A 22,735-nucleotide genomic window follows, 5' to 3' on the forward strand; every position below is an offset into this window, starting at 1 on the left:
ACATTGATCAGTTTATAGGAAACGTGTTTAGTAACTGTGTAGTAAGTAACGTTAGCTTTTATTTCTAGCGATTTAATTCCTGCGTCGAAAATCACAAAGGTGGTGTCCATCTGTCATGAAGATCCTTCTCCTCCTATTAAAATGTATTTCCCAAAGCTACAGAATGCACCTTTAATGCATTAGTCAGAATAATCTGATGATATAAAATATAATGAGGCCATTTTTCTTTCACTTTCAACACTTCGTCTACATTTACTCATCATACCTACATTCTTTTTTCAATTAATCTTTTCCATGCGAGATGTTTGAGTACTTTCACAGTGTGGTATTTTTACTTAAGTAAAGTAACTGAGTACTTCGCCCTCCAACACTGATGTAACATAAACTCGTCACTTCTTCATCAGACGTCGTCGGAGTTTTCCCTCAGCGTGATTTTTATAAACCAGAGTCCTTTTGTCTCTGCCGCTGGTGTCTCCGTGTCTCCTCCAGCTCCTAATTATAGATGGCCAGTTTCCCCCGACGACCGTCACTTCCTGTTTGTCCAATGGGAACTGAGTGGACGCACACACACACACACACACACACACACACACACACACACACACATTGTGAGGTGTTCCTGTTCCTGAGGGTCTGCAGATCCACTCAGAGAGGAGAGCAGAAAGGAGCCGCTGAGGAGGTTTTGGACTGTGACTTGTGGTGGTGGAGGAGGAGAAGAGAGGAGGGCAGGGGGCAGAAGGAGGAGACGAAGAGGAGTGAGAGAAAAGAGGAGAGACAAGAGCATTTAAAAATCTGACAGAGGAGGAGAGGTGGCTCCTGGAGAGACAGACTGGAGGAGGAAGAGAAGAAGAGGAGGTGAAGAAGAAAAGCAAAAGAGGAGAGTAGCAATGTGACTGTGAAGGAGGTGATTCAAAGGAGGAGAAGTGATCACAGATGCTGTGTGAGGAGGAGAACAGAAAGGAGAGCTGATGTGACTTTGTGGTAAAAAACAAAGTGATCTGGAGGAAGAACAGGAGGAGAAGAAGAGGAGGAGGAAGAGGAGCAGCAGATGACTGTGTGCAAAGAGACTTAATTGACTTGAAGTGTGTTTGAGGAGCAGATCAGATCTTGATGATGGGCTGCTGTCTGTTTGTTTACTATCGGGTGAGTCCTCTAATGTATCCCAGAATGCCTTTCACAGGTAACCAGGTTTGCGAGCATGCTGCAGGTCGATCGTACAGATGAGACCCTGCAGAACAGTCGTCTTGTTGTTGTACAGTGTGTTTGTCGCTCCATGTTTTATTTGCGTGAAGTGTCTTCAGCTGCAGATTTCTTATGAATATCACGCTCAGATCAGACCGTGTTACAGTTTCCTTCAGTGTTTTGGTTCGTTGCAACGTGACCTCCACCTCGGTCAGGCTACGTGCATTGCCTGCATCCATGAGGTCCTGTTGAAGTATGAGTCTACAAAGGTTGTCAGAAGACATTTCAATACTTAAATACTTTTTGATACCATGTGTTGAAAATAAGGATGTTATCGATTAATCATGACTAAAAAAATATGTAAATCGGCAATCATAGAGTGGCACAAATGCATCAGAAAGAAGCTTGTTCTTATCAATTAAATCAAAAATAAAATACAAAACACAGAGATGAGAACATGTATTTCATTAAAATACCAGTAAATGTCATTTAAAAAATACAAAAAGACTCCAAAGAGCTCCACAATGAAAACGTCTTACATTATTACAAATGATGGTATGTTATCGCTGGCTTTTCTGTACCAGCGCTGTGTGCAGGCTGTTCATTTTGAAAAAAGAAAAACTGATTATATTTTGCGTGCCGATTCTGGTATCATGACAATCTGAATGTCTACACACACTACATGTTGTAATTTCATGGATGTTCTTCATCCACACTGAACACCTAAATGTACAATAAGTGTGTTTTCCAAAATATCTAATTCTTCATTAAAAGTCAAAATCATTTGGAAATAAATGAACTTCAACACATATTTCAGTGATAATCTTTGTGATATTGTAATATCCAGTTGATGAGGCTGATGTTTAGAGGATGACCTTATATGGTCTGAAGGTCCAGACTCCTCCTCCTATTTGTTTCTATAGCAACAGTGAGTTAAAGGTAAAGTGTGCCAGGTTGTATAACGTCCGGCCGACAACAAAGTCTCAACACAATACTGAACAAACAGCAGACTTCCACCTATTGTTACGCTCTGCTGCACCGACCCCAACATCCTCCTCCTCCTCCTCCTCTTTCTCTTCTCCTTGTCTTTCCTCTCCTCCTCCTCCTCCTCCTCCTCCTCCTCCTCCTCCTCCTCTTCTCCTTGTCTCCCCTCTCCCCTTTCCTCCTCTAATCGCTTTCAACCTCCTCTTTCTTCCCTTACCTCTCCTCCTCTATGTCCTCACCTCATCTTCGCTCTCCTCTTTGCTCCTTGTCTCCTTGTGTCCTCTCCTGTCTCCTCTTCCATGGTACATTCCTCCTCGTCCTGCCTCATCCCTTCCCTATGTCCTCCTCTCCTCTCCTGTCACCTCTTCCCTCCTCTTCTCCTATCTGCCTCTCCTTGTTTCTCTCCTCATCTCCTCTCCTTGCCTCCTTTCCTCTCCTCTTCTGTTCTCCTTATGTCCCCTTTTTTCATTGCTCCTTCCTCTTCCCCCCTTATCCCTCCTTCTTTCCTCTCCTCCTTATCCATGTCCTCATCTCACCTCACTTCACCCTTCCTCTCCTCTTGCCTTACTCCTCACTCCTCTCGTCCCTTCGCTCCTCTCTTATTCTCTTCTTCCATCTTCTTAATTGGACTAAAAGGATTGGTTTGAAGGTCGTCTCGCCTCCGTCTGTCATTCCCCTCCATCTCCTCCGCTCCTCCTCCTCCTCTTCCTCTTCCTCCTCCTCTACCTCCTCCAGCTGTTTGTCCTCAGTGACCCGGTCAATCAGGTGTTTGTGTGATTTCTTCCTGTTTTTGTTGTCATGGCAGCGCACAGGAACTGTGTGTAAAACAGCACCTGTGCAGATTCCCACCAGATGAATGGTGTTCGCCATCGTCAGACAGTGGGTCTGTTAACACACATATTCATTTAGGGGAATAATTTATTGTAATTTAAGTAAAGCTTTCGCAAAATCATAATGCATTCAGTGCCAGAACTGTAAAATGTACAGAAACCACAAACAACGAGTTTATAGTCAAACATTTATTGTCTAATCTAAAGACAAAGACAGCAACAAGACACAAACTGAACTACAGGACGTTACACACAGACAAAGAGGTTCTGGGTTTGAACCAGGTGTAAATGGAGCCGTGTTCAGCAACACAATAGAGCATGCAGCTGAGGTCCGGTCCAGCCGGGACCGGCTTTAGGCTTTTTTTGTCGGCTCTTAGCTGAGTGAAGGAAGCACCATCCTTTCCTTAAAGGAGTCTTGAGACTGGGAGGTGACGTGTGATGTCATCAGAGGTGACTTCACTCCTCACCTGTGTCCCTCTCAGTTGAGGTTAACAGGTCTGAACAGGTGGCGCTCTCAGCTTCTCAATGATACCAGATATCAGATACATGAATTAACAAGATATCACACTTCAGAGATGCATGAATATTATTAATTCAGTTTGAAATGTCCTCTCTTGTCCAGTGATTGTTCCTTCTTCTCTTGGATGAGGAGGGCTGTAGTGTGTGTTAACAGACTGGTGTGTCGGTGAGCATGTACACATGCCACGGCACCCAGGTCCAGGATCATCTTCTGTTCACCTGCTGTTTGTACATCATCCTGCCTAATATCCTCCTGTCCGACTGTCACATGACCACCTCTCATATTATTCATGCATCACTTTCCTTTAGAGGAGTTTTCCTTCTTTATTTCTGTCAGTGCTGCTCTAACGGCACGTCATTGAAACGTGCGAATGATATTATCAAATTGTTTTGTGGACTTTGATACAACAGCTGACACGACTAAACTTTTTGTCTGCTGATTTTTGAAAGGAAGAAAGTCTTCTATTTAGTATTTTTACGAATCAAACCAAAACTGAGCAGCAGCAGAGCAGGTGGCATTATAAATTCATTTTGCTGATGATCAGATCAAAGCTGCATGGAGCTGCAGGTTAGTTGTTACCTGTCAGTGCGTTTACCAGCACAAACTAAACTCTCACTCTCATTTGATTCAGTGACAGTTGAGTGTGTGTCTACTGATCAACGCTTCTTAAAGATAAACATACTAAACATGATGTTTGCTGTGTTTTTGTGTGTTGCAGAAGAAGAGGAAGCAGACGAGCAGAGATGCAGACTCCCTCAGTCTCTGCAGTCTGGACATCAACGTAAGTTCAGCTCCTCTAAACTTAACTGTTGGCTGAAAAATGTTATTGTCCTTATAAGCTGTTGACTTTTACTCCGACAAGCCTGATTACTTCCTGATTCAGTGGCTGCGACGTGTTCACACCTTTGAAATATGACTTCAAAATAGAAAAAAGGGGTATTTCCCCTACTTGTGTATGTCCTGTCTGCTGTACTGCCTCACAGGAAGTGATGCGTCTCTGCCAGGTCTCTGTGTTGTCATATAAAGTGTGCCTGCAAAAAAACAGTGTCGGACTAACGGACAACAATATCAACAGAGTGAGCTGGTCCTCTTCTTCAGTCCACCATGTGCTACAGCTCCTGTCTGATATGAGGGTGTGTTGATATTAGATTAGACTTGATTTATTTAAAGGGACTGCTGGGCCTTGGTGGAGGTATGCACTCTACCATTCTTGCGTTGTTTACTTCCATGTTCACTTGCTAGTATTCTTCTTCTTCACTGTCTTTGCTGGTGCTTTGTGACGTTTGTTGGTGAGCTGGTGTGAAACCATTGGCAAGAATTTGTATTTGTGAAGGACACAAATATAATTTAATTAATCTCTACAGTCAAGTTTGTCTTTATTGAATTACATTTTCCAGAATATATATATATACGTATACTGTATATGAACACACACAGGAGAAGAATACTTCTATCCACTGAAACACACCTTTCCCTCCCCTACAGGCTACAATGAAATCGTTTAAATGTAAAATATGAGTTATAATACAAAAAGAAATAATACTACTAAAAATAATACGTTGATACAAGTCAGGATCTTATTCTGGCACTATTAGCACCAACTTTTTATCCCCGTGAGAAATAGGATACAAAATGTGTCCATATCTTCCCTAAAAGTTAACAGATTTTCATCGGATGTTACATTTCATTTTCTCTGGTTTTAAATCAAACTACCTCCTGCATGAGAAGCTGGTTTGGGATTTTCTTTTTAAATAGGACAAACAGCGGACTAACAGTCATCCGAATGCATTGTCACTATTCATAGACGAGGGGATTCATGAACTTTGCACTTTATTATCTTCAGCTCTGAAGGTTGGTTATTGTATATTTGGACCCTCGTGGGCCCTCAGTCCTCGTGTGGGGCCACTCCTCATGTACTGTGTCTGTATTTTTAGTGCTCTGCCAGCAGCCCGTTCCTTCCCGGGCGTTTCCCTCCCTGCTCGGTCTAACACAGGATGTCCACCCTGTTCGATACACTCCAGTGTTTGTGCGACAAACACACCATCAGTCTTCTGCTCCAACCAGCGGCGGCAGTCAGTCAACCTAGAATAAATTACATGCTATTGTTTCGTGCTGTTAGTCCCTGCAGCTCAGTGAGTCACAGTCATATTGTGCTTTTACTGAAAATCAAGGACCTGGGGACTGTAAAGTCGGGACAGGAGTTTAGATGTTATATCAGTATTATTAACTTCAGGAGGTGCGCTGTCTTTGTCTGGACTGGAGATGAATAAAATCAAAGGTCACGTTTTATTTTGTACGTCAATAATTTACCAGTAATTTCATGAGGCGTTTTAAAGATTTTAGTTATTTGTTTAGAGTTTATAAGAAGTTGTTGACATTTTAACCAAAGTAAATATCAATCCGTTATTCATTTAATATTAAAAACCTCATTATCCATACACGCTCCGCTTTAAAGGGCACATTTGTACAATCTGATGTGTTTTCTATGTTTATAATGATCTTTTCGACACTGCTATAGAGATAGAGGTGTTAAATCAACTATATGTTTAATATTGAGGTCATAGTTGGTCGTGGTGTTGTTCTGGACTGCATTCTGTATTAAGATGTGTTTCTGATATTCAGACCCACTCCTGTGTGTAAATAGGTTGGACAAAAAATTAGAAACATGTCTCAATAATAAAACAACACAATTACAACACAAAATGAACATTATAAACTTTACTCTGCATTTTAAGCTTTTTAAGCTGACCTGCTTTGTACTGAGTGTAGTACTACACTACACTACAGTAGATTATAGTAGCAATTAGTTGCTTAATTATAATTCATTCATTAATTAATTAATACTTTATTAATCCCTTTTCAGATGCATTATATATATATATATATATATATATATATATATATATATATATATATATATATAAATATATATATATATATATATATATTTATATATATATACATATATATATATATATATATATATATATATATATATATATGGAGAGGTGTCAGCCCTGTATGAGCAGCCAGGAGGAGTTAGGGGTTAAGTGCTTTGCTCAAGAGCGTCTCAGCAGTGTCTCAGGTCCATATAGACTCCGAGCAACCCTCTAATCCCCGAGCCAAATCCCTGTGGACGGAGGTACTGCCGCCCCGAGCGAGCAGTGAATCAACTGGAAATCAGACTGAGAGTCCTTTTTAAAACCCTCCAATGTATTTACAATTAGTGTTTCAGATCCTTTGCAGGGAATTTTAGGAAGCAAGGGGACTTTTAAAGCAAAGAGACCAAATAAAACAAATTAATAATATAAAATAAAATGCAGCTCATGCACTGTGGAGGTTTGTGTTTGACACCAGAGTGATTATAGATGTTTTCACTGGTTAATTAAAATCTGCCGAGCCCCTCAGGCTCACATGGGTGATTAACACTTATTGATGTGGTTTAGTGAAGCGAGGCCACGGATCATCAAACTGTGACGGGAGACGTGTTTTCTTCGGGCATCTTTTAACAACAACAACAACAACGACCACTAATAAGACTATCAGAATAAAAGCAGACTATTTTATTTTCTTAAATAATTTTAAAGAGATTTGATTTCATTTCCACCGCTTGAAATAAGTAATGCACCGCAAGAGGTTTTCTTTTTCCTTGTAATAAGGTACTTTGATTATCTGGTACCAAGTCAAAAATATGACTTATTAGCTCAGAGTTACACTTTATAATAATAATAATAATAATATTACTCATTGTTTTTTAGATATTAACATCATTATGAGATGATATGTCATAAACATCACACAGAAAAACTTAATGAGTGAACAAAAAATGTCGGCTTTGTAGAATTTAATTTTTTATGAGACATCAGGACTTATTCAACCATGTTTACGGCAACAAAACTAAATATTTCAAGCAAAAATATAATTTTTTCCTTAACCTACATGTGGATCGTTTAATGTAACATACAGTGCCAGGAGTATTCTGGCGATCGGGTTGTTAAAGACGCCTCTCTTTGTTGTAAGTGTGATGTGTCAGAGTACAGATGAAACGAGGCGTCTCCGTCTGACTCAGAAGGGAGACAACTGAATCTGTTCTTGGATCAGTCGGTGACTTTTCCTCCTCGCTGGGTGTCGTTGACCCAACTGGCCCATTTACGGACAATGGAGCTGAGTCAGAGGGGGGAGCTTTTGTTAGCAGAGCTTGAGGTCTGTCTCGTGTCATGTCGGGAGGTCAGAGATGCTCTGACTCTGAAACCAGTCACAGCTTTCAAGGGAAACCATGGCAACGTTTCTAAATATGACACAATGATCAGTATTGTTCTGATGCTCGGTTACCTACAGCTGATCCAGGATGTGTGTTCGTCTGACATTCATTTCCTGGAGACTTTTCTTGATTAATTGAGCCATTGTTTTTGTCTTCTAAAAGAAAGAAGATATTCAGTTGAGTCCGTTTGAGAAGCAGAAAACAATTAAAGTTTTTCTCCTGAAAAAAGACTCACACGATGAATTGATAATAAAAAACAGTTGCTGTTTTGGCACAAGTTTGCAGTTCATTCTTGTGCGCCTTGTTTTGGAGATTCAAAAAAACAAAAAAAAACAAACAATTCACTTAAACAATTAATTGATTATCAATTAAGAATCAATTTTCTGGCGATAAAACTCATCATGTCAGCTCTCTAACCACCACACATGTAACAACCCAAGTCCTTTTTTTAAAAACGTAATGTTTTTCCACCCACAATGTTGCTCAGATGTTTACCACTTCACCACGTGAGGAATACAAGTTCACACACACACACACACACACACACACACACACAGACACACACACACACACACACACACACACACACACACAGTAATTAACTTTAAACGACTGGAGAATCAGGGCAGAGCTTTGGCTGCCTGCAGGCTTCTCTCTCTCTGTAGTAATTAAAGTTCAGATTGATATTGACTGATGTTGACCTCAACGGCCCGAGCACCACCAGCAGCTCCAGAATCAGCTCTCGTCACAGGCAGCATCACGACAGTGTGTGTATTCAGGTTATCATTATAGTTTCAGGTGCTTGTGCCCTTATAAGAGTTTTCTTTTTGTAGCTGCTTTGTTTATGTCAACTTTACAACATTTTCGAACGAAAATATTGTTTTTTTTTCTTCACGGCATGTACTGAAGGACTGAACTTTATGTGCAAAATTATATTAAAAAGTATTTTATTTTGATTTTCAATTACTATACAAACAACACATCATCAAAGCTTTTTGTCCTCACAATTAGGTTATTTAATTATCTGGTATCAAGTCAGAAAAATATGACTTATTATCACAGAATTACACTATATACATTGTTTTTAGATAGTAACATCTTTATTGGATAATAAGTCATGATTATCACACAGAACAACTTAATGACTGAACAAAAAAAATGTTTTCAACGAGACGTCAGGACTTATTCAATCATGTTTATGGCAACAAAACCATAGTGAAAAAAGAAAAACCTCATGTGTGGTTTTTTATAGTTTTATGAAAACCAAAATAAAATACTCAAAAAAAGAAAATTTAACATATAAAGTTCAGTCCTCCAGTGCAAGTTGTGAAGAAAAAAACACTGTATTTCCCTCAAAAGTGTTGTGAAGTAAACATAACCAAAACATTTTCAAAAATGAATTAACAGACAATAAAATAGAATAAGACAGAAAAATAAAATAGAAATGTAACTTTTAAAAGTAAGTTAAACTATGAAGTTAGAAGAAAAATGAGCGTTACAACACTAGTGTGGTGAAAGACATTCAAACGATGATTCAATCATGAGAGATTCTCCAGGTATGTGTTGGCCGAGGCGCCCTGTCCATCATCTGCCCCCCATCAAATACAATGTAGGCTAATTGTCGTCCCTCAATGTTGATGATTAATCTGTTTATAATTATGATTATTGTTCTGATTAATACTCCTGCAATTATTTATATTATATAACATTTTCACATAAATAAGGCGGAATTAATTTAGCTAAATTTTCAATGGAGTTTGGTCTGACGTTTTTTTTGATATGGCAAATTAAACCTAGTTAATGTCCCATGTTTTGAGATTTCACATTTCCTTTTTATGCATAGACTTTTTAAACCTACCTCTGTAGCCTTACCTTTGATTAAAAATGTGTATTTGACATTATTTATTTTTGAAAAATACTTTTTCTTCTGGTGATCAGTAGTTTTCTGGTTAATATTGTGTTACAAAGGTGATGTTGTCCTTAAAACCTTTGTGGGACTGAAACCACAGAAGAAGAGTACTCCTTGAAGGTCATCAGTACCGACAGTGAGAGACTGGGTGATGTTGGCGTGGTCTTGAATGCTGCAGAAGCAGAGTCAGGATTTTTGGCATTGAAGTCCAAACAGGTCCAAACTCCAGCAACACTTGTTTTTTTTTTTACAAATGTTTTTATGTCTTCATGAATGAGCACTTTAGAGACCTGAGACAACCAACATGGTCACTAACACCTGCTGACTTCTACATGAGCAAAACTGATTTTGTTAACTTCTACTTAAATGATAAGGCGGTTATGTTTTATGTCCCTTAAAAAGAGAAAAACCAACAGTGTGAAGATATATCAGACGTCAGACAATTCATTGTTGATGTTGTTATCATGGGATTGGTTGACAATAAGAAATGTTCAACATGTTATTGTCTAAGGAAAAGCTCAGAATACTTATTACATCACACATGAAAGAAAAACGGACCGACTTTTTTTAAAATAAGAGCGAACGAGGGAAAGAAAGGAAGGATGTGAAATGAGTGAGTGGGTGAGCGAGCCCGTGAGTCAGAGAGAGAGAGAGAGAGAGAGCGTTAGCGAGCTGTGTGTTTTCAGGCAGACAGAGTCAGCAGGCGCTCGAGTCCACAACCATCGCTGAGCATCAGAGAGCTTCAACAGATCTTTAATAGAGAAGAAAGCTTGAATAAAAGATCCAGACGGTCTAAACCTGTCTGAACTCTGGGCTGGACTCTACACACTCTCTGGATCCTCCGCCGGTACTGATTTGGACCCAGATTCCTCCTGACAGTCTTCTGACAGCATCAGGCATTTTCAGGACATCAAACTGGTACCAAACTTTTATTTGAAACTCGAACAGTATCAATTTTCATCTGGGCTACTTTTTGGATACTAAAGGCACTACAGACAGTTTATCCTGACACTTACTGGACCCTCTACCGATACCTGACTCGTCCTGGACACTCTGCTGGACTTTAGTTCTTTGGATCAGACTATTTCCCGTCTTCTTACCAGCACTGAACTCTTCAGTTTGAAAATATTTCTCTTGGTGCTGGGAAAGGTCCAGATCCTGTGCTGGGTTTTGGGGTGAGCAGTATGGTGGCGGGGCAGAGGCCCCTCTGCCTGCTGGTACACCAGTTTAAGTCTGGATGCTCTGTGGAGTTCATCAAAGGGAACAATAAGATGGGGAAACAGGTGGAGGTAAGATGGAGGAAATATTTTCTGCTCAGTAGTTGTGTTTATTGTTGTTGTATTTTCATCAGTGGAACCTCAGAGAGTAACTTCTGTATTTTGCAGTATGATCCTTTTTAAACAGCTGCTCACCAAGTCACCAGACTCCTTTTATAGAAACTGTAATTTTATCAACATAAAACACATTTAACATCGACATAAACAAAATAAAACTCACTGAAGCTTTCTTTAATGTTCCAACAACTCTGGTTTGGTTGAAATACACTCTTAATTCACTGCGTTATGTGAAAATCGTCTGGCTGCCCTCCAGCTCCTCCTTTCTCTCGATTTATTGCACCTTAGTGAATTATATTACTACTACATTAAAGGGGCACTATGTAGTTTTAGAGAAGAAGTTCAAACTCAATATAATATTTACAATATTAATGAGGTAATAATACAAACTCGTAAATATTTATTTTTTCCATAACTGAAAAAACAAGCTGTTCTCAGAGGAAAATAAGGTCCCAGAACACAGTTTGGAGCTATAAATGTGGCAGGGTCCGCCAAATATAAACAAAGTCAAACAGTCTGAAAGTGTGTTGTCCTTTAACGTCAGTTTGTTTATTCAGTTTATTCAGTAAAGAAAACAAAGACAAGAGAAGTTTATTTAGTTTGTTTAGACATTTAAAAAATCAGTCAGTGAAGATCTTTATCTTCGGTTAAAATTTCTTCCCCAAAACTACATAATGCACCTTTAATTATATTACCAAAGACTATGTGGCATTAAGGGAGTTCTTTCATGCTGTAGGTTTCCCTCTTCTCTAACCCACATGACATCTGGGGTGGTTGTAAAAACAGATTCTGCTTCGGGCATCAAAACAACTAAAGCTGCTTTTTGTCCTCAGTGATTGTTTTCCTCGACCATAATAATAAAACTGTGACGTGGCAGACGTCACGCGTAGTTATGTGAGAATAACTGAGGGAACATCATGTTTTCAGTCTTCAGCTGTCCTCTGTCCTCTGTTCTCCACTCATCCCTCCAAAAGTCTCCAAAAGAGAGATTCCTGGATCTGTCCCTTTATCCAGAACCGCACCAAAAGTTAATGGTGCCTATTCTGGGTCGAGACCCAGCCTCCATCCAGGTTTCGTGGATATCCGCTCAGTAGTTTTTGTGTAATCCTGCTGACAAACCAACCAAACAATTGGTGGAGATGATTACCATAGATGACCAGAAGGACTAGATACCAGATGCAAAGATGGCGAACATTCAAACCAGTGAGAACTGCTCGCCCAGCGCATACGCAAAATACGTTTTCTGGCTTCCGCGTTTACTTCCTGGTTATGCCCAAAGAACATAAAAAAGAAGGAAGGGTCATTACGTTGACGAATCTCGCTCCGCCTGTGCGTCACGAGAGTCTGCCCCTGAGTGAACTCAGTTAACTCAGTTATATTAGTCTTGATACACAGAAAAGGAAGAAAACAACTTGTTTTTGGTATAAACAGATATCCACATTCAGGTCAGAATTAGATTGGAACAAGCTAGTTTTCTCATCAACACCCTACCGATGATTATGATAATTCGACCTACATTATTCACACCTCCAGTCAGTTCAGACTCCAGAGTACCTGCAGAGTACCTGAACTCCTGTAACAGCCGACATGACTCATGTTTCAAGTCTCATGTTTCACCTGTAACACCCATGTTGTTATGCCTTTGTTTATTACCTCAAAGAAATTAAAAGGGTGCGTCCTGATCATAGTTCAGTCATAAAGTCTCTCCTGAAAGCGCTTTCATCTGAAGCCTCGTTTACACGGTGTGTTCAAGGCAGGAATGTTGTGCCGTTTTTCCGCCTTGCAGTTCTGTAATTAACGCACAAACACAGAATGGGACATTGTTGTTCTGCCTTTAAACCAGTGTTACAGCATTTTCTTTTTTATAAAATGTATGTACAATGTACTGTACACTTCCAGACGTAGGCCGACAGTATTTGGGTCACAGTATTTGGCAGTGGAGGTAGTAACAGAACTGAATTGATGTCCGTGTAAAAAGGGTGAGACAGGAGCGCCCCAGTAGCTCAGTTGGTAGATCATGTGCTCCATGTACGGAGGCTGTGTCCTCACCCTTGCGGTCCAGGGTTTGAATCGGACCTGTGGCCCTTTGTCATCCCCTCTCTCTCTCATTCAATGCCATAAAAAAGGCCCAAAAAACCGGTGAGACTGCAGGATGGTACACTCACTGTTACATGTGTTGCTACGTGTCACACCTCTTTGGCATGCTATCCAAAACCACACACCGAAGCAGCGTTACAATGACGTTGTTTGGTTCAGTGTCAAAAAGCAGACGTAACGACAGGTCTCCCCTATGGCAGTTTTGCAGGATCAGTCAGTCTGCTGTAAAACTGCCGTCATTAGATAACCAGTCACTGCACTAAATTGATCTTTGTCAGATTGAATCAACTGAAGTGCCATCAGACACAGAGAACCCATTACAGCATGTCCAATGGAAACTTCTCCATAGCAAAGCAGATGAACTGATTATTTATGATCCCCCCTGAACCCTAAAACTCCTTTAAACCAACACTTATATCTTTAATAAATACCACAGTATCGTCTGCTTAATGAGAGAAAACACTGATGTTTACATTTTGTGTTTTATATACCTCTAACAGCAAAATTCGAGGCTACCAAATCACAGCTTTAAAGTATCAATCTCTTCTTTACTGATGAGAAGAAATTACTGTAAACTGTGGTCACATTTGGGAAAACACCGTTTGCCAGAGAGGATTTATTTTAGGTCGACTGATTCCTGAATGTGAGCGCCGATGGAAACAAAGTTTGATGGTTCCTGTGTTCCAGTAGGTCAGCTGACGATCGGCTTCAGGGCAGAGATATACACACAAACACATATTGATTTACTGTAAGTCTGTATCCAGGACAAGCAGCCTGGTGGCGTTTTCACAAACACAGACAGTGTGTGTGTGTGAGTCTGGCAGAGAGTTTTGAGTCACACTATTGTTTAACCGGCAGAATATCAACAATATGGAGTCATGTTTCCCGCAAACCACTTGAACAGTCTACACTCACACAACGTCAGACACCAACATCAACAACTACAGCACCTTTAGAGAGTCAAAACAAAGATTGCATCTCCTCAGGAAGTGGCATATAAGATTTTTTCAAGCTATACCAGCATCTTCAGTCGGACTGAAATACCTCAAAAACTATTAGACTGGTTGAGGCTCTGACCACAAAACAGCCACAGCTTGACTGCTGTCGGGACCTTGTTGTGTCCTTTATTGCCTTTACTTTTAGTTAATCATATGGACTTTTTGTGTTTTTACATTTTCTGTTCTGTCTTCCTGTTTTAACTCACCGTAAACGAGGTTTCCTTGTGTTTGGCTTGACTGTTCAGTGTTTATTCTGTGATATTCCTGAGTTTCCTGCTTTTGCTTGATTGTCAAAACACTTTATAAACTCTGTTTTTAAAGGTGCTATATTAAGAAAGTTTATTATTATTATCATTATTATTGTATCCCATCTCTCCCTCCCTGCATTTTCATGCCAAATTAAGACAAAAATAGCCCAAAAATTAAAATAAAAACAACTCCTAGACAGATTGCCATGATATGTTAAATGGACGATCATGATCCAATGGATTAATCCTACTGACTTTTCCTCTTGTGACACAAGCTGGTGCAAGGTATTTCCAGTGAAATAGCTCAAAATCTACTTGATGAATTGGTCAAGTTTTTACCCCAACCTTCACCTTCACCTTCGATGGTGGTGATGTGCATAAATGTTGCATAAAGGCTTTAATGGAGTATGTTTATAAATCCCTGGAATATAACCTCATTAGTACGAGAGCACGCAGCTCTCGGACATCATGTTGTGTGAAGACACACATGGATTACAGTGCTCTTGTTTTTGTGTCATAATGTGAACTCAGTTTGTTTTCTGTTTCCTCCTCCAGGAGCCCAGCACCAAGCGCAGTAAACTTTTAACCAGGGTGACGTCTCTGGCCAGCCTGCTGCCGCCCGTCAAGACCACACCGCTGAAGAGGATTGGTCAGACGCTGCAGGTAAACTGCAAACCAAGTCTATTACAGAAAACTAGCTCTTCCCACTTTGCAACTTTATGCTAAAGAAACAATATCTGAACTAAAATAAGATATTATTCTATGGACAGTTTTATATTTTTCCACCATCCTCTGTCTGCAGCGCTCCATCAGTTTTCGTAATGAGAGCCAGACGGAGAGAACCGCTCATCCTCCTCCCTCGTCCTCCACAATGAAGACACGTGTTATCTCAGCGAAGGTCTCCAACCCCTCCTCCTCCATGACCGCCACACGGGTTTCCACAGCAACAGCCCCGGCCACCAAGCGCCGCGACAGCAAGCTCTGGAGTGAGACGTTCGACGTCCGTCTGGGAGCGACGCAACCTCTGAGCCCGAAAGAGATAAAACGACAGGAGGTGAGATACACATTAGTGTTGGACTGGAGGATTATGCTTTGAGTCTGAGTCCCATCGATTTCTTTTTTATCACAGTGATGTCGTACAGTCCATCAATCAGTCTGTGAGTTAAGAAAATAATATTATTAAGCATACAAGAGAACTATTTTTACAAAATAAGGTATTTATTCTCAGTGGGCAATTTTATATTCTTAAACTTCATCAAACTTATAATTTATGGACCCCCAGCATACTGAAATCTTGTGCATCTCTCAACATTTACAGTACAGTCACACACTTTGTCTCTCATTCCAGGCTATCTTTGAGTTGGCTCAGGGCGAGCAAGACTTGGTGGAGGATCTCAAGTTGGCAAAGAAGGTAAACAAAACCCTTTTTTTTCCCCTGAAGAACCGACTTTTCTCCCACATTTCCTCTGCACTTACCTGCATTTTCTGAGTATGCTTGTGTGTGTGTGTGTCTCCTGCAGGCCTACCATGACCCGATGCTGAAGCTGTCAATCATGACTGAGCAGGAGCTGAACCAGATCTTTGGTACCCTGGAGTCACTGATACCCCTGCATGAAGGTAGGCGGAGCATCTGAACTGTGTTTGACACGACAGCTTGATTTTAGACTTCTTTTTTTAAATGAAAGATGGCATGGATTGAGTTTGCCCATCTTATCTTCGTCAGTGTTCCCATACTGCTCTGGGTCCTGAACGCTTTAACATGTGTCATAATTGTCTCTCCTCAGACTTGCTGAGTCGCCTCCGAGACGCCAGAAAACCTGACGGGTCCACAGAACACGTGGGCCACATCCTGACTGACTGGGTGAGTTTTTTAGTCACATTTTAAATAATTACGCTCTGCAGAATTAACGTCCTGATCTGTAAGATATGGCCAGAATTTTAGTTTTAAACATTCAAGAAATGATCTAAGATTATCAACAAAGAGTGATGAAACAGCAGTGTTGACGTCATGTCACAGACCTGTACTGTGTTGCAGAGATGTCTACTGAAGTTAGCAGGCTAACCAGCTAGCCCTGGCCTGTCTGGTCTATTAATAAACCCTTTTCACCGCAGACATTTGGACTTGGCAAAGTAGGAAAAGCACAGGTGTGACCTTTAACGGTTAACAATGGCTCCAGTGAGTGAGCATGCACAATACCAGAGCCTTGGAACCAGCTCAGCTACATGGAATACAGCCATCATTCATGTTAGAAATTTCACCTGTGCTTTTCCTGATTTGACAAATCAAAACGTCTGCCTCGATAAAGGTCGATACCCACTTTATACCACAAGAGGTGATTATCTGATAACCCCGGTACACCTATTTTCCTTTACAAAAAAGAAAAATAGAACGGTACACCTCGCGAATTCAAGCTTCTCTTAAACTAAGACGAGCTTTATTTCCCTTTGAACAAACTTCATTTAAACTGGACATAAACAAAATAAAACTCACCAAAACTGTCTTTCCACAATCACCTCTGGTTTGGTCTAAACGAGTCCTCAAGTCACAGAGTCAGATGTGGAATTTTTCCGGCTCTTCACACTGTTTTCACCCGCTGCTGATGCCCAACTCTCTTTCACTCCTCATTCGCTTCATGTCTCTCCTGTCCCCGTCTGCCATCTTCGTTGTTGGCGGTTACTTTGGACTGCCCTCTTACACACTCTTGTGCCTTTTCACGTTTCCTTATCTTCTCCACTCTGTAGTTACCATGTCTCTGTGTCTGTGTCCTTCCAGCTGCCCTGCCTCTCCTCCTACACTGCGTACTGCAGTAACCAGGTGAAGGCAAAGCCCCTGTTGGACCAGAAGAAGCAGGATCGGCGGGTGCAGGACTTCTTGCAGCGCTGTCTCCAGTCGCCCTTCAGCAGGAAGTTGGACCTGTGGAACTTCCTGGACATCCCCCGCAGCCGACTGGTGAAATACCCGCTGCTGCTCAGGGAGATCCTGAAGCACACGCCGAACGACCACCCAGACCGGCAGCACCTGGACGAAGCGGTGAGCACAAACATGGTGTACACTCTGGTAGTGAGTAAAACATGATTTGTGTTTGGGAGAAAATAGATGAGGGTTTGACTTTGTCTGTTTTTTCTACAGATGCTGGTGGTTCAGAGTGTGGTGGCGGACATCAACAGACGGACCGGAGAGTCAGAGTGTCAGTACTACAAGGACCGGCTGTTGTACACGGAGGACGGACAGAGGGACGAACTCATCGACCGATCCAGGACCCTCAGCTGCCACGGAGAACTGAAGAACAACAGAGGACTCGTCAGTAGATTTCTACAATTTTATACCCTTATATTCATTTATCCATTGTGTCTCTCCCGTACCTTTATGTAATATCTTTTGTAATGTGACTGTGGGTTCTTTAAAGATGTGTAACGTATGTTTTCTGTGTAATTGTGTGATTCTTTCAGTTTTGATCTTTATCAATCTTTGTCAATAGAAAAGAAATTAGACAAATATACATAAAAACACTTGACAGAGGAATTATTGAGTGAAGGAAAATAACGTCTCTGTCTCTGTCCGTCTTTTTCTTTCTTTGCAGAAGCTTCATGTGTTTCTGTTCCAGGATGTCCTGGTCATCACCAGGTCCATCTCGCTGAACGATCAGCCCGTCAGCTACCAGCTCTGCCGACAGCCGATCCCCATCCGGCAGCTGGACCTGGAGGACCTATCAGACGGAGAGATGAGAGTGGGCGGGTCCATTAGAGGAGCCTTCAGCAACAACGAGCGGAGTGAGTAGATCTCAAATACAGATGTGTTTTATTTCCAGCTTCTTAAATTTAAGGATAATTTGTTGTAATTTATGTATTTTATCTTTTGGGCTTTGGACAGTTGTTATAATCAGTGGATGGACTTTCTTCGGTTTCCTATCAGATATTTCAGTCAGGCTATACTTCATATGCCCATTCTTGATGAAAATGGAGAACAGTTTGAGTTTCATAAAATTCACCGACCATAATAACCCCCCACGTCTCCTGTTGTCTCTCTCACTTTCTTCTCCTCACAGCAAAGAACTTCTTCCGGGTTTCGTACCGTACTGGAGGTCCGCTGCAGAGCCACTGCTTCCAGGCCAGTGACGCCTTCAACAAACAGCAGTGGATCAACTGCATCAGACAAGCCAAAGAGGCCGCGGCACTGACCGGAGACCAGCCGCCAGAGACAGGACGATGTCTGGAGACAGAGCTGGGTGGACAGATAGGGCCGCTTTGTGAGACGGGTCTGAGTTTGCGCTGTGATTCAGGGATTGAGGATGAAAAGGGGACGTGGGGGGAGATTGAAACAGGGCTGTGTTTGGAAGGAGAGGAAGGTCTGAGTGGAGAGAAAGAGGCGGGGGAGACGGAGACAGAGCAGGGCGTGGACGGTGAGATGGGTTTGGGATTAGATGGAGAAACAGGGATAGACGGTGAGACGAGGCAGGCGATCGGTGAGACAGAGACAGGTGGGGAGATGGGGGCAGAGCCAGGAGAAAGAGCAGACCTGAAGCTGGACGGAGGAGGAGAAGGAAAAGGAGAGATTCACAGCGGAGGTGCTAATGACGTTCACACCTCTGCTCCTCCTTGTCAAGAGGAGCATGAGGAGAAGGAGGTGATGGAGGAGGAGCAGAGCGGCGCAGAGGAGGGGGAAGAGCTCAGCATGGACATCGGCGAGGTTGACTCACTGAGCCACAGGTGCTGATGACACTCGAGGGGACTGGCACTGCAGCCTATCAAATCAAGAACTTGACGATGATGTCACTGACAGACAAAGTCAACGATCAGACAAACTTGTCATGAACATTAACCAACATGTTGAAGGACGCCCTAACTGCTGTATCCTCACTGCTGGTCTCCATGGTAACCACTTGGTCAACATGACGACCTGAAACACTGGATGCCATGTTTAAAGATGGTGCCCTGTTCATTTAAATGAAGGATTCTCACCGGGCACATACTGCAAAAACTTTTTTTTAAGGTTCCTCAGGCTTTTCCCTTTTTTTGGCCCACTTCCCACTGACTCCTCACACACATGCATGTCACCAAAATGATTTACTGATGCAGTGAGGTTTTAATTTATATCAGATCCATCAGCTTAAATTCTGAAAGACTTAAAATGTATGTATGGTTTTACCATCTTCTTTAAATGATATATGTCTTACGTTACCTGTAGTTCCAACTCTGGCCCCTGTGCCAAACATTGCCTCTCAGTGCAGCATTGTTCCTGCTGGTTTGACCTTTTGTCAGGTTACTGTGGCTCCTGCTGCGTTCAGCATCAGTGGCACCACGTTCAGTGCACCATGTCACTGACACGTTTGGCCTCACCTGCCCGTGAAAACAACATGGTCATGGCAAGCATTCCCAGCCATTCAAGCAATACACATTTTCTTGCACTTCCCGCTTATAAAGATTATTCACTGATTGACAGCTAGTGGAGGAACAAGGTAACAACGTCAGAGAAAGGCAATGCACCTGGGAAACTGGTAGAAACACTGAATGTAAAAAATAATTGGTTTGATGCACAAACTCCACAGTGCACCTTTAAAGAAACACTGCTTGACCAGTTATTTGAAATTGACATGGAAGGGCACATACTTTATGAACTTCTGGATGTTTTCAGGATTTGTGGACTCTGTGCAAGCCCCCTACAGCTCTCTCAGTAATCATCTCAAACTTGTATTTTGTATCTACAATTTTAGGGATTTTTCATTTTTCCAGATCAGTTAAAGGACTCCTTCCTCCTCAGATATTCTCCCAACCTTTTCTGCATCTACAACTCATTAAAAGATGTCTTAAAATAATTTGTAATGTCTAAAAACACTGGAGAAAATAGAGCTGTGCGCTCAGTTCTGATAGATTATAGGTTATAGATAGGTAATAGATCATTATCAGTTTTCCAGCAGTTGCAGGCAGCTGTTTTCAGCAAATAGGCTCTGATAAAGTCGCTGAAAGTAACCTGCTTAAGACCAAACTGCAGACGTACAAAGTTAGAGACAAGCCGGTGAAGAAAGTGGAACATGTTGGAGCTAAAAAGCCTTTTTCTTTCTAAGGAGTTGGTGGAGACCAAACCAGAGCTTAAAGAGAGTGAATTCTGTAAGCTGTTAGTGAAAACAACAGTATACAGTGAGATGGTGATAGATGTGCCAAAATGAATTAATTCAGTGTTTACAATAGTTGCATTTACACAGAAAATATTTTCAGTGAACATTTTGCAGACATGTAAAGAAAATGTACCATGTGGTTTGAGTTTTCCTTCAAAAGATCATTTGCTACCCCAAATAATCGTTGAATGGACGTAATGGGAGACACGGTTACCGATACAGTATTGTAATGTTACCATGTAGTCTTCTTAAAGCTTTCCAGATGTGTGATTGACCATCTTTCTCTTTAGTTTTACCACAACATCCTTAAACAGCTTTCAGCTGCTGTAGGTGCTACTACAGAGATTCTGTAAAGTGAAATGTTCAGTGTTTTTGTCATGGCAATCAGAGAAGTCTTGAAGGAGGAGCCTGTTTGTATGTACTGTACGTATGTAAAGAATGTATATTAAGTTTATCTGTATATGAATGTAGGAAGAAAGCCAAGCATGTCTGTTTGTTATATGTGCTTATACATTACGCAAGAAACATAAGAATGTCAAGACAATCAGTTTGATGTTATACATTACCATTTTCAGGATAGTTGTGATGCTGACGTTGGATTAAAGCAACCAGTTACCACATTTTTAAACTATGGTTATATGCACATGTCAGAGAAGACAAAGAGAAATGTACCAAACAGAACTTGTGCACACTGTCAGTTGTTCTTTATTCTGTTCAGTAAAAAAATAACAAGGTAAAATGTAGGTATCAACTAATGTTTGGATTGTCACAGGACCAAAGCACCAATAAATTGTTATAAAAGAAGCTTGTTAACGGGTTGTGACTGGTTATTGCAAAGAATATGTTGCTGCCTTAAAAATGGCAAAAAAAAAAAAAAAAAAGTTGCCTTTTAAAACAACTACACAAAAATGCAATTGATATAAACATACAGCCTGAGGATATTAATGTGGATTATGAAAAGAGGAGGACCTGAGATTGAACCCTGAGGAACACCGCTATTGTGGGAAAAAAACCAGAGCAGACAACTTCAGCACCACACACTGAAATCTGTTCGGCAGGTAATTTCTTGGCCAACCGTGTTGTTATTAACGGCACTTTCTCACATTATGAATACACAATATTTGGTGAGAGGCTGCAAAATGGGTGTGTTGCTTTAAGGACTTTTTGCAAGGCAATTATTAGTTTGTAGCTATTACCTTGTTAGCCTCAAGTAACTGAAATTAACCTGTTAACCACTGAAAAGTCAACTAAATGATCAGGTAATGGGAGATACTAATAATGTATACCAGGTGGTATGCTCTGTGTTTTAACTGTGTCTATTAACAAGAGTTCATTTTAAGTTGTTAAGGGAACAGTTCACCCAAAAATGAAAATTCTGTCATTATCTCCTCAACATGCACTACACTGGTGCTCCTTAACCAGCCAGCCACAAAAGAGGAACCGAGAGGCTTCTCACACATTTAATTCTGACGAGGCAACAAGAAGTCTCTGCATGTGTGAAGCAGAGGTACGGGCCCCTCGGCTTATCTGAAGCAGACAGGATGTTCAGCTATAAAACAACTGACACTGTGAAGCAATAATGCTTATTCATTGTGAAACTGTCCAGGTGCTTCTTGGTAAAATAAAAATGTACAGTTCTGCTCATGTAAGGTATGCATAGGATATACTCTGTAAGAAGTAATCGATAAAATTAGGAGTACTTAGGAGGTTTTTTAGAGCTTAGTAGCAGATTTTTTAGGTTCTTTCTTTCTCTAACCCTAACATTTTTTATGTTTTACATTTTGTAGACGTAACTTTTTAGACTTTTACACTAAGTATAGGTTCCTACTCTTTAAATATATATATATATATTTTTCTATACTTCAGCGATAGGCTGTTTTAGCTGTCTGACATTGTTCAGCTTGAGCATTACTGACCATCTGTGCAAAAAAAAAATCAATAATAATAATAATAAATCAAAGGAATGTATGGAAGCCCTTTTTATAAAAGGTGTAGGGCAAAAAATAATGAAATAAAAATATATAAGTGCTGATGGTGAGACATAATGTGCCCAAATTGAGAAAAAACAACAACAACTTCAAAGTTATGTTTTCTCATCTGTTGTTGTGTTTTCCTATTCGCCGTTCTGATTGGCACTTCAGGGCCTCCGTACTCTGCGGCTACAGTGTCATAATTCACAATTCTGACCCACCATATGTATTTTTCCTCACATTTTATCTGTTTATTTTCTGTTCCTGGAAGATTTCACCAAATCAACAT

The 22,735-nt window shown here is 40.9% G+C and overlaps 1 protein-coding gene across 1 annotated transcript; it reads left to right on the top strand.

Moving 5' to 3' along the window:
• Positions 1 to 691: 691 nt before the first annotated feature.
• On the top strand, positions 692 to 21,274 carry arhgef3 (Rho guanine nucleotide exchange factor (GEF) 3). The gene is made up of 11 exons (XM_073469065.1): positions 692 to 1,143; positions 4,235 to 4,297; positions 14,919 to 15,026; positions 15,166 to 15,417; positions 15,712 to 15,774; positions 15,884 to 15,980; positions 16,148 to 16,224; positions 17,137 to 17,394; positions 17,494 to 17,664; positions 17,945 to 18,134; positions 18,410 to 21,274. The coding sequence occupies exons 1-11, from the start codon at positions 1,111 to 1,113 to the stop codon at positions 19,075 to 19,077; spliced, it is 1,980 nt and encodes a 659-aa protein (XP_073325166.1). The 5' UTR covers positions 692 to 1,110; the 3' UTR covers positions 19,078 to 21,274.
• Positions 21,275 to 22,735: the final 1,461 nt, after the last annotated feature.

Source organism: Pagrus major, chromosome 6 (genome assembly GCF_040436345.1).
Source record: "Pagrus major chromosome 6, Pma_NU_1.0".
Lineage (NCBI taxonomy): Eukaryota > Metazoa > Chordata > Actinopteri > Spariformes > Sparidae > Pagrus > Pagrus major.

What these genes read in the sequence shown, in the direction of transcription:
- arhgef3 (XM_073469065.1), top strand. Translation starts at nt 1,111, where the DNA reads ATGATGGGCTGCTGTCTGTTTGTTTACTATCGG. An exon ending in AAGAGATAAAACGACAGGAG is followed by an intron (nt 15,418 to 15,711) that starts GTGAGATACACA and finishes CTCTCATTCCAG; the next exon opens with GCTATCTTTGAGTTGGCTCA. An exon ending in TGAAGAACAACAGAGGACTC is followed by an intron (nt 17,665 to 17,944) that starts GTCAGTAGATTT and finishes CTTTCTTTGCAG; the next exon opens with AAGCTTCATGTGTTTCTGTT.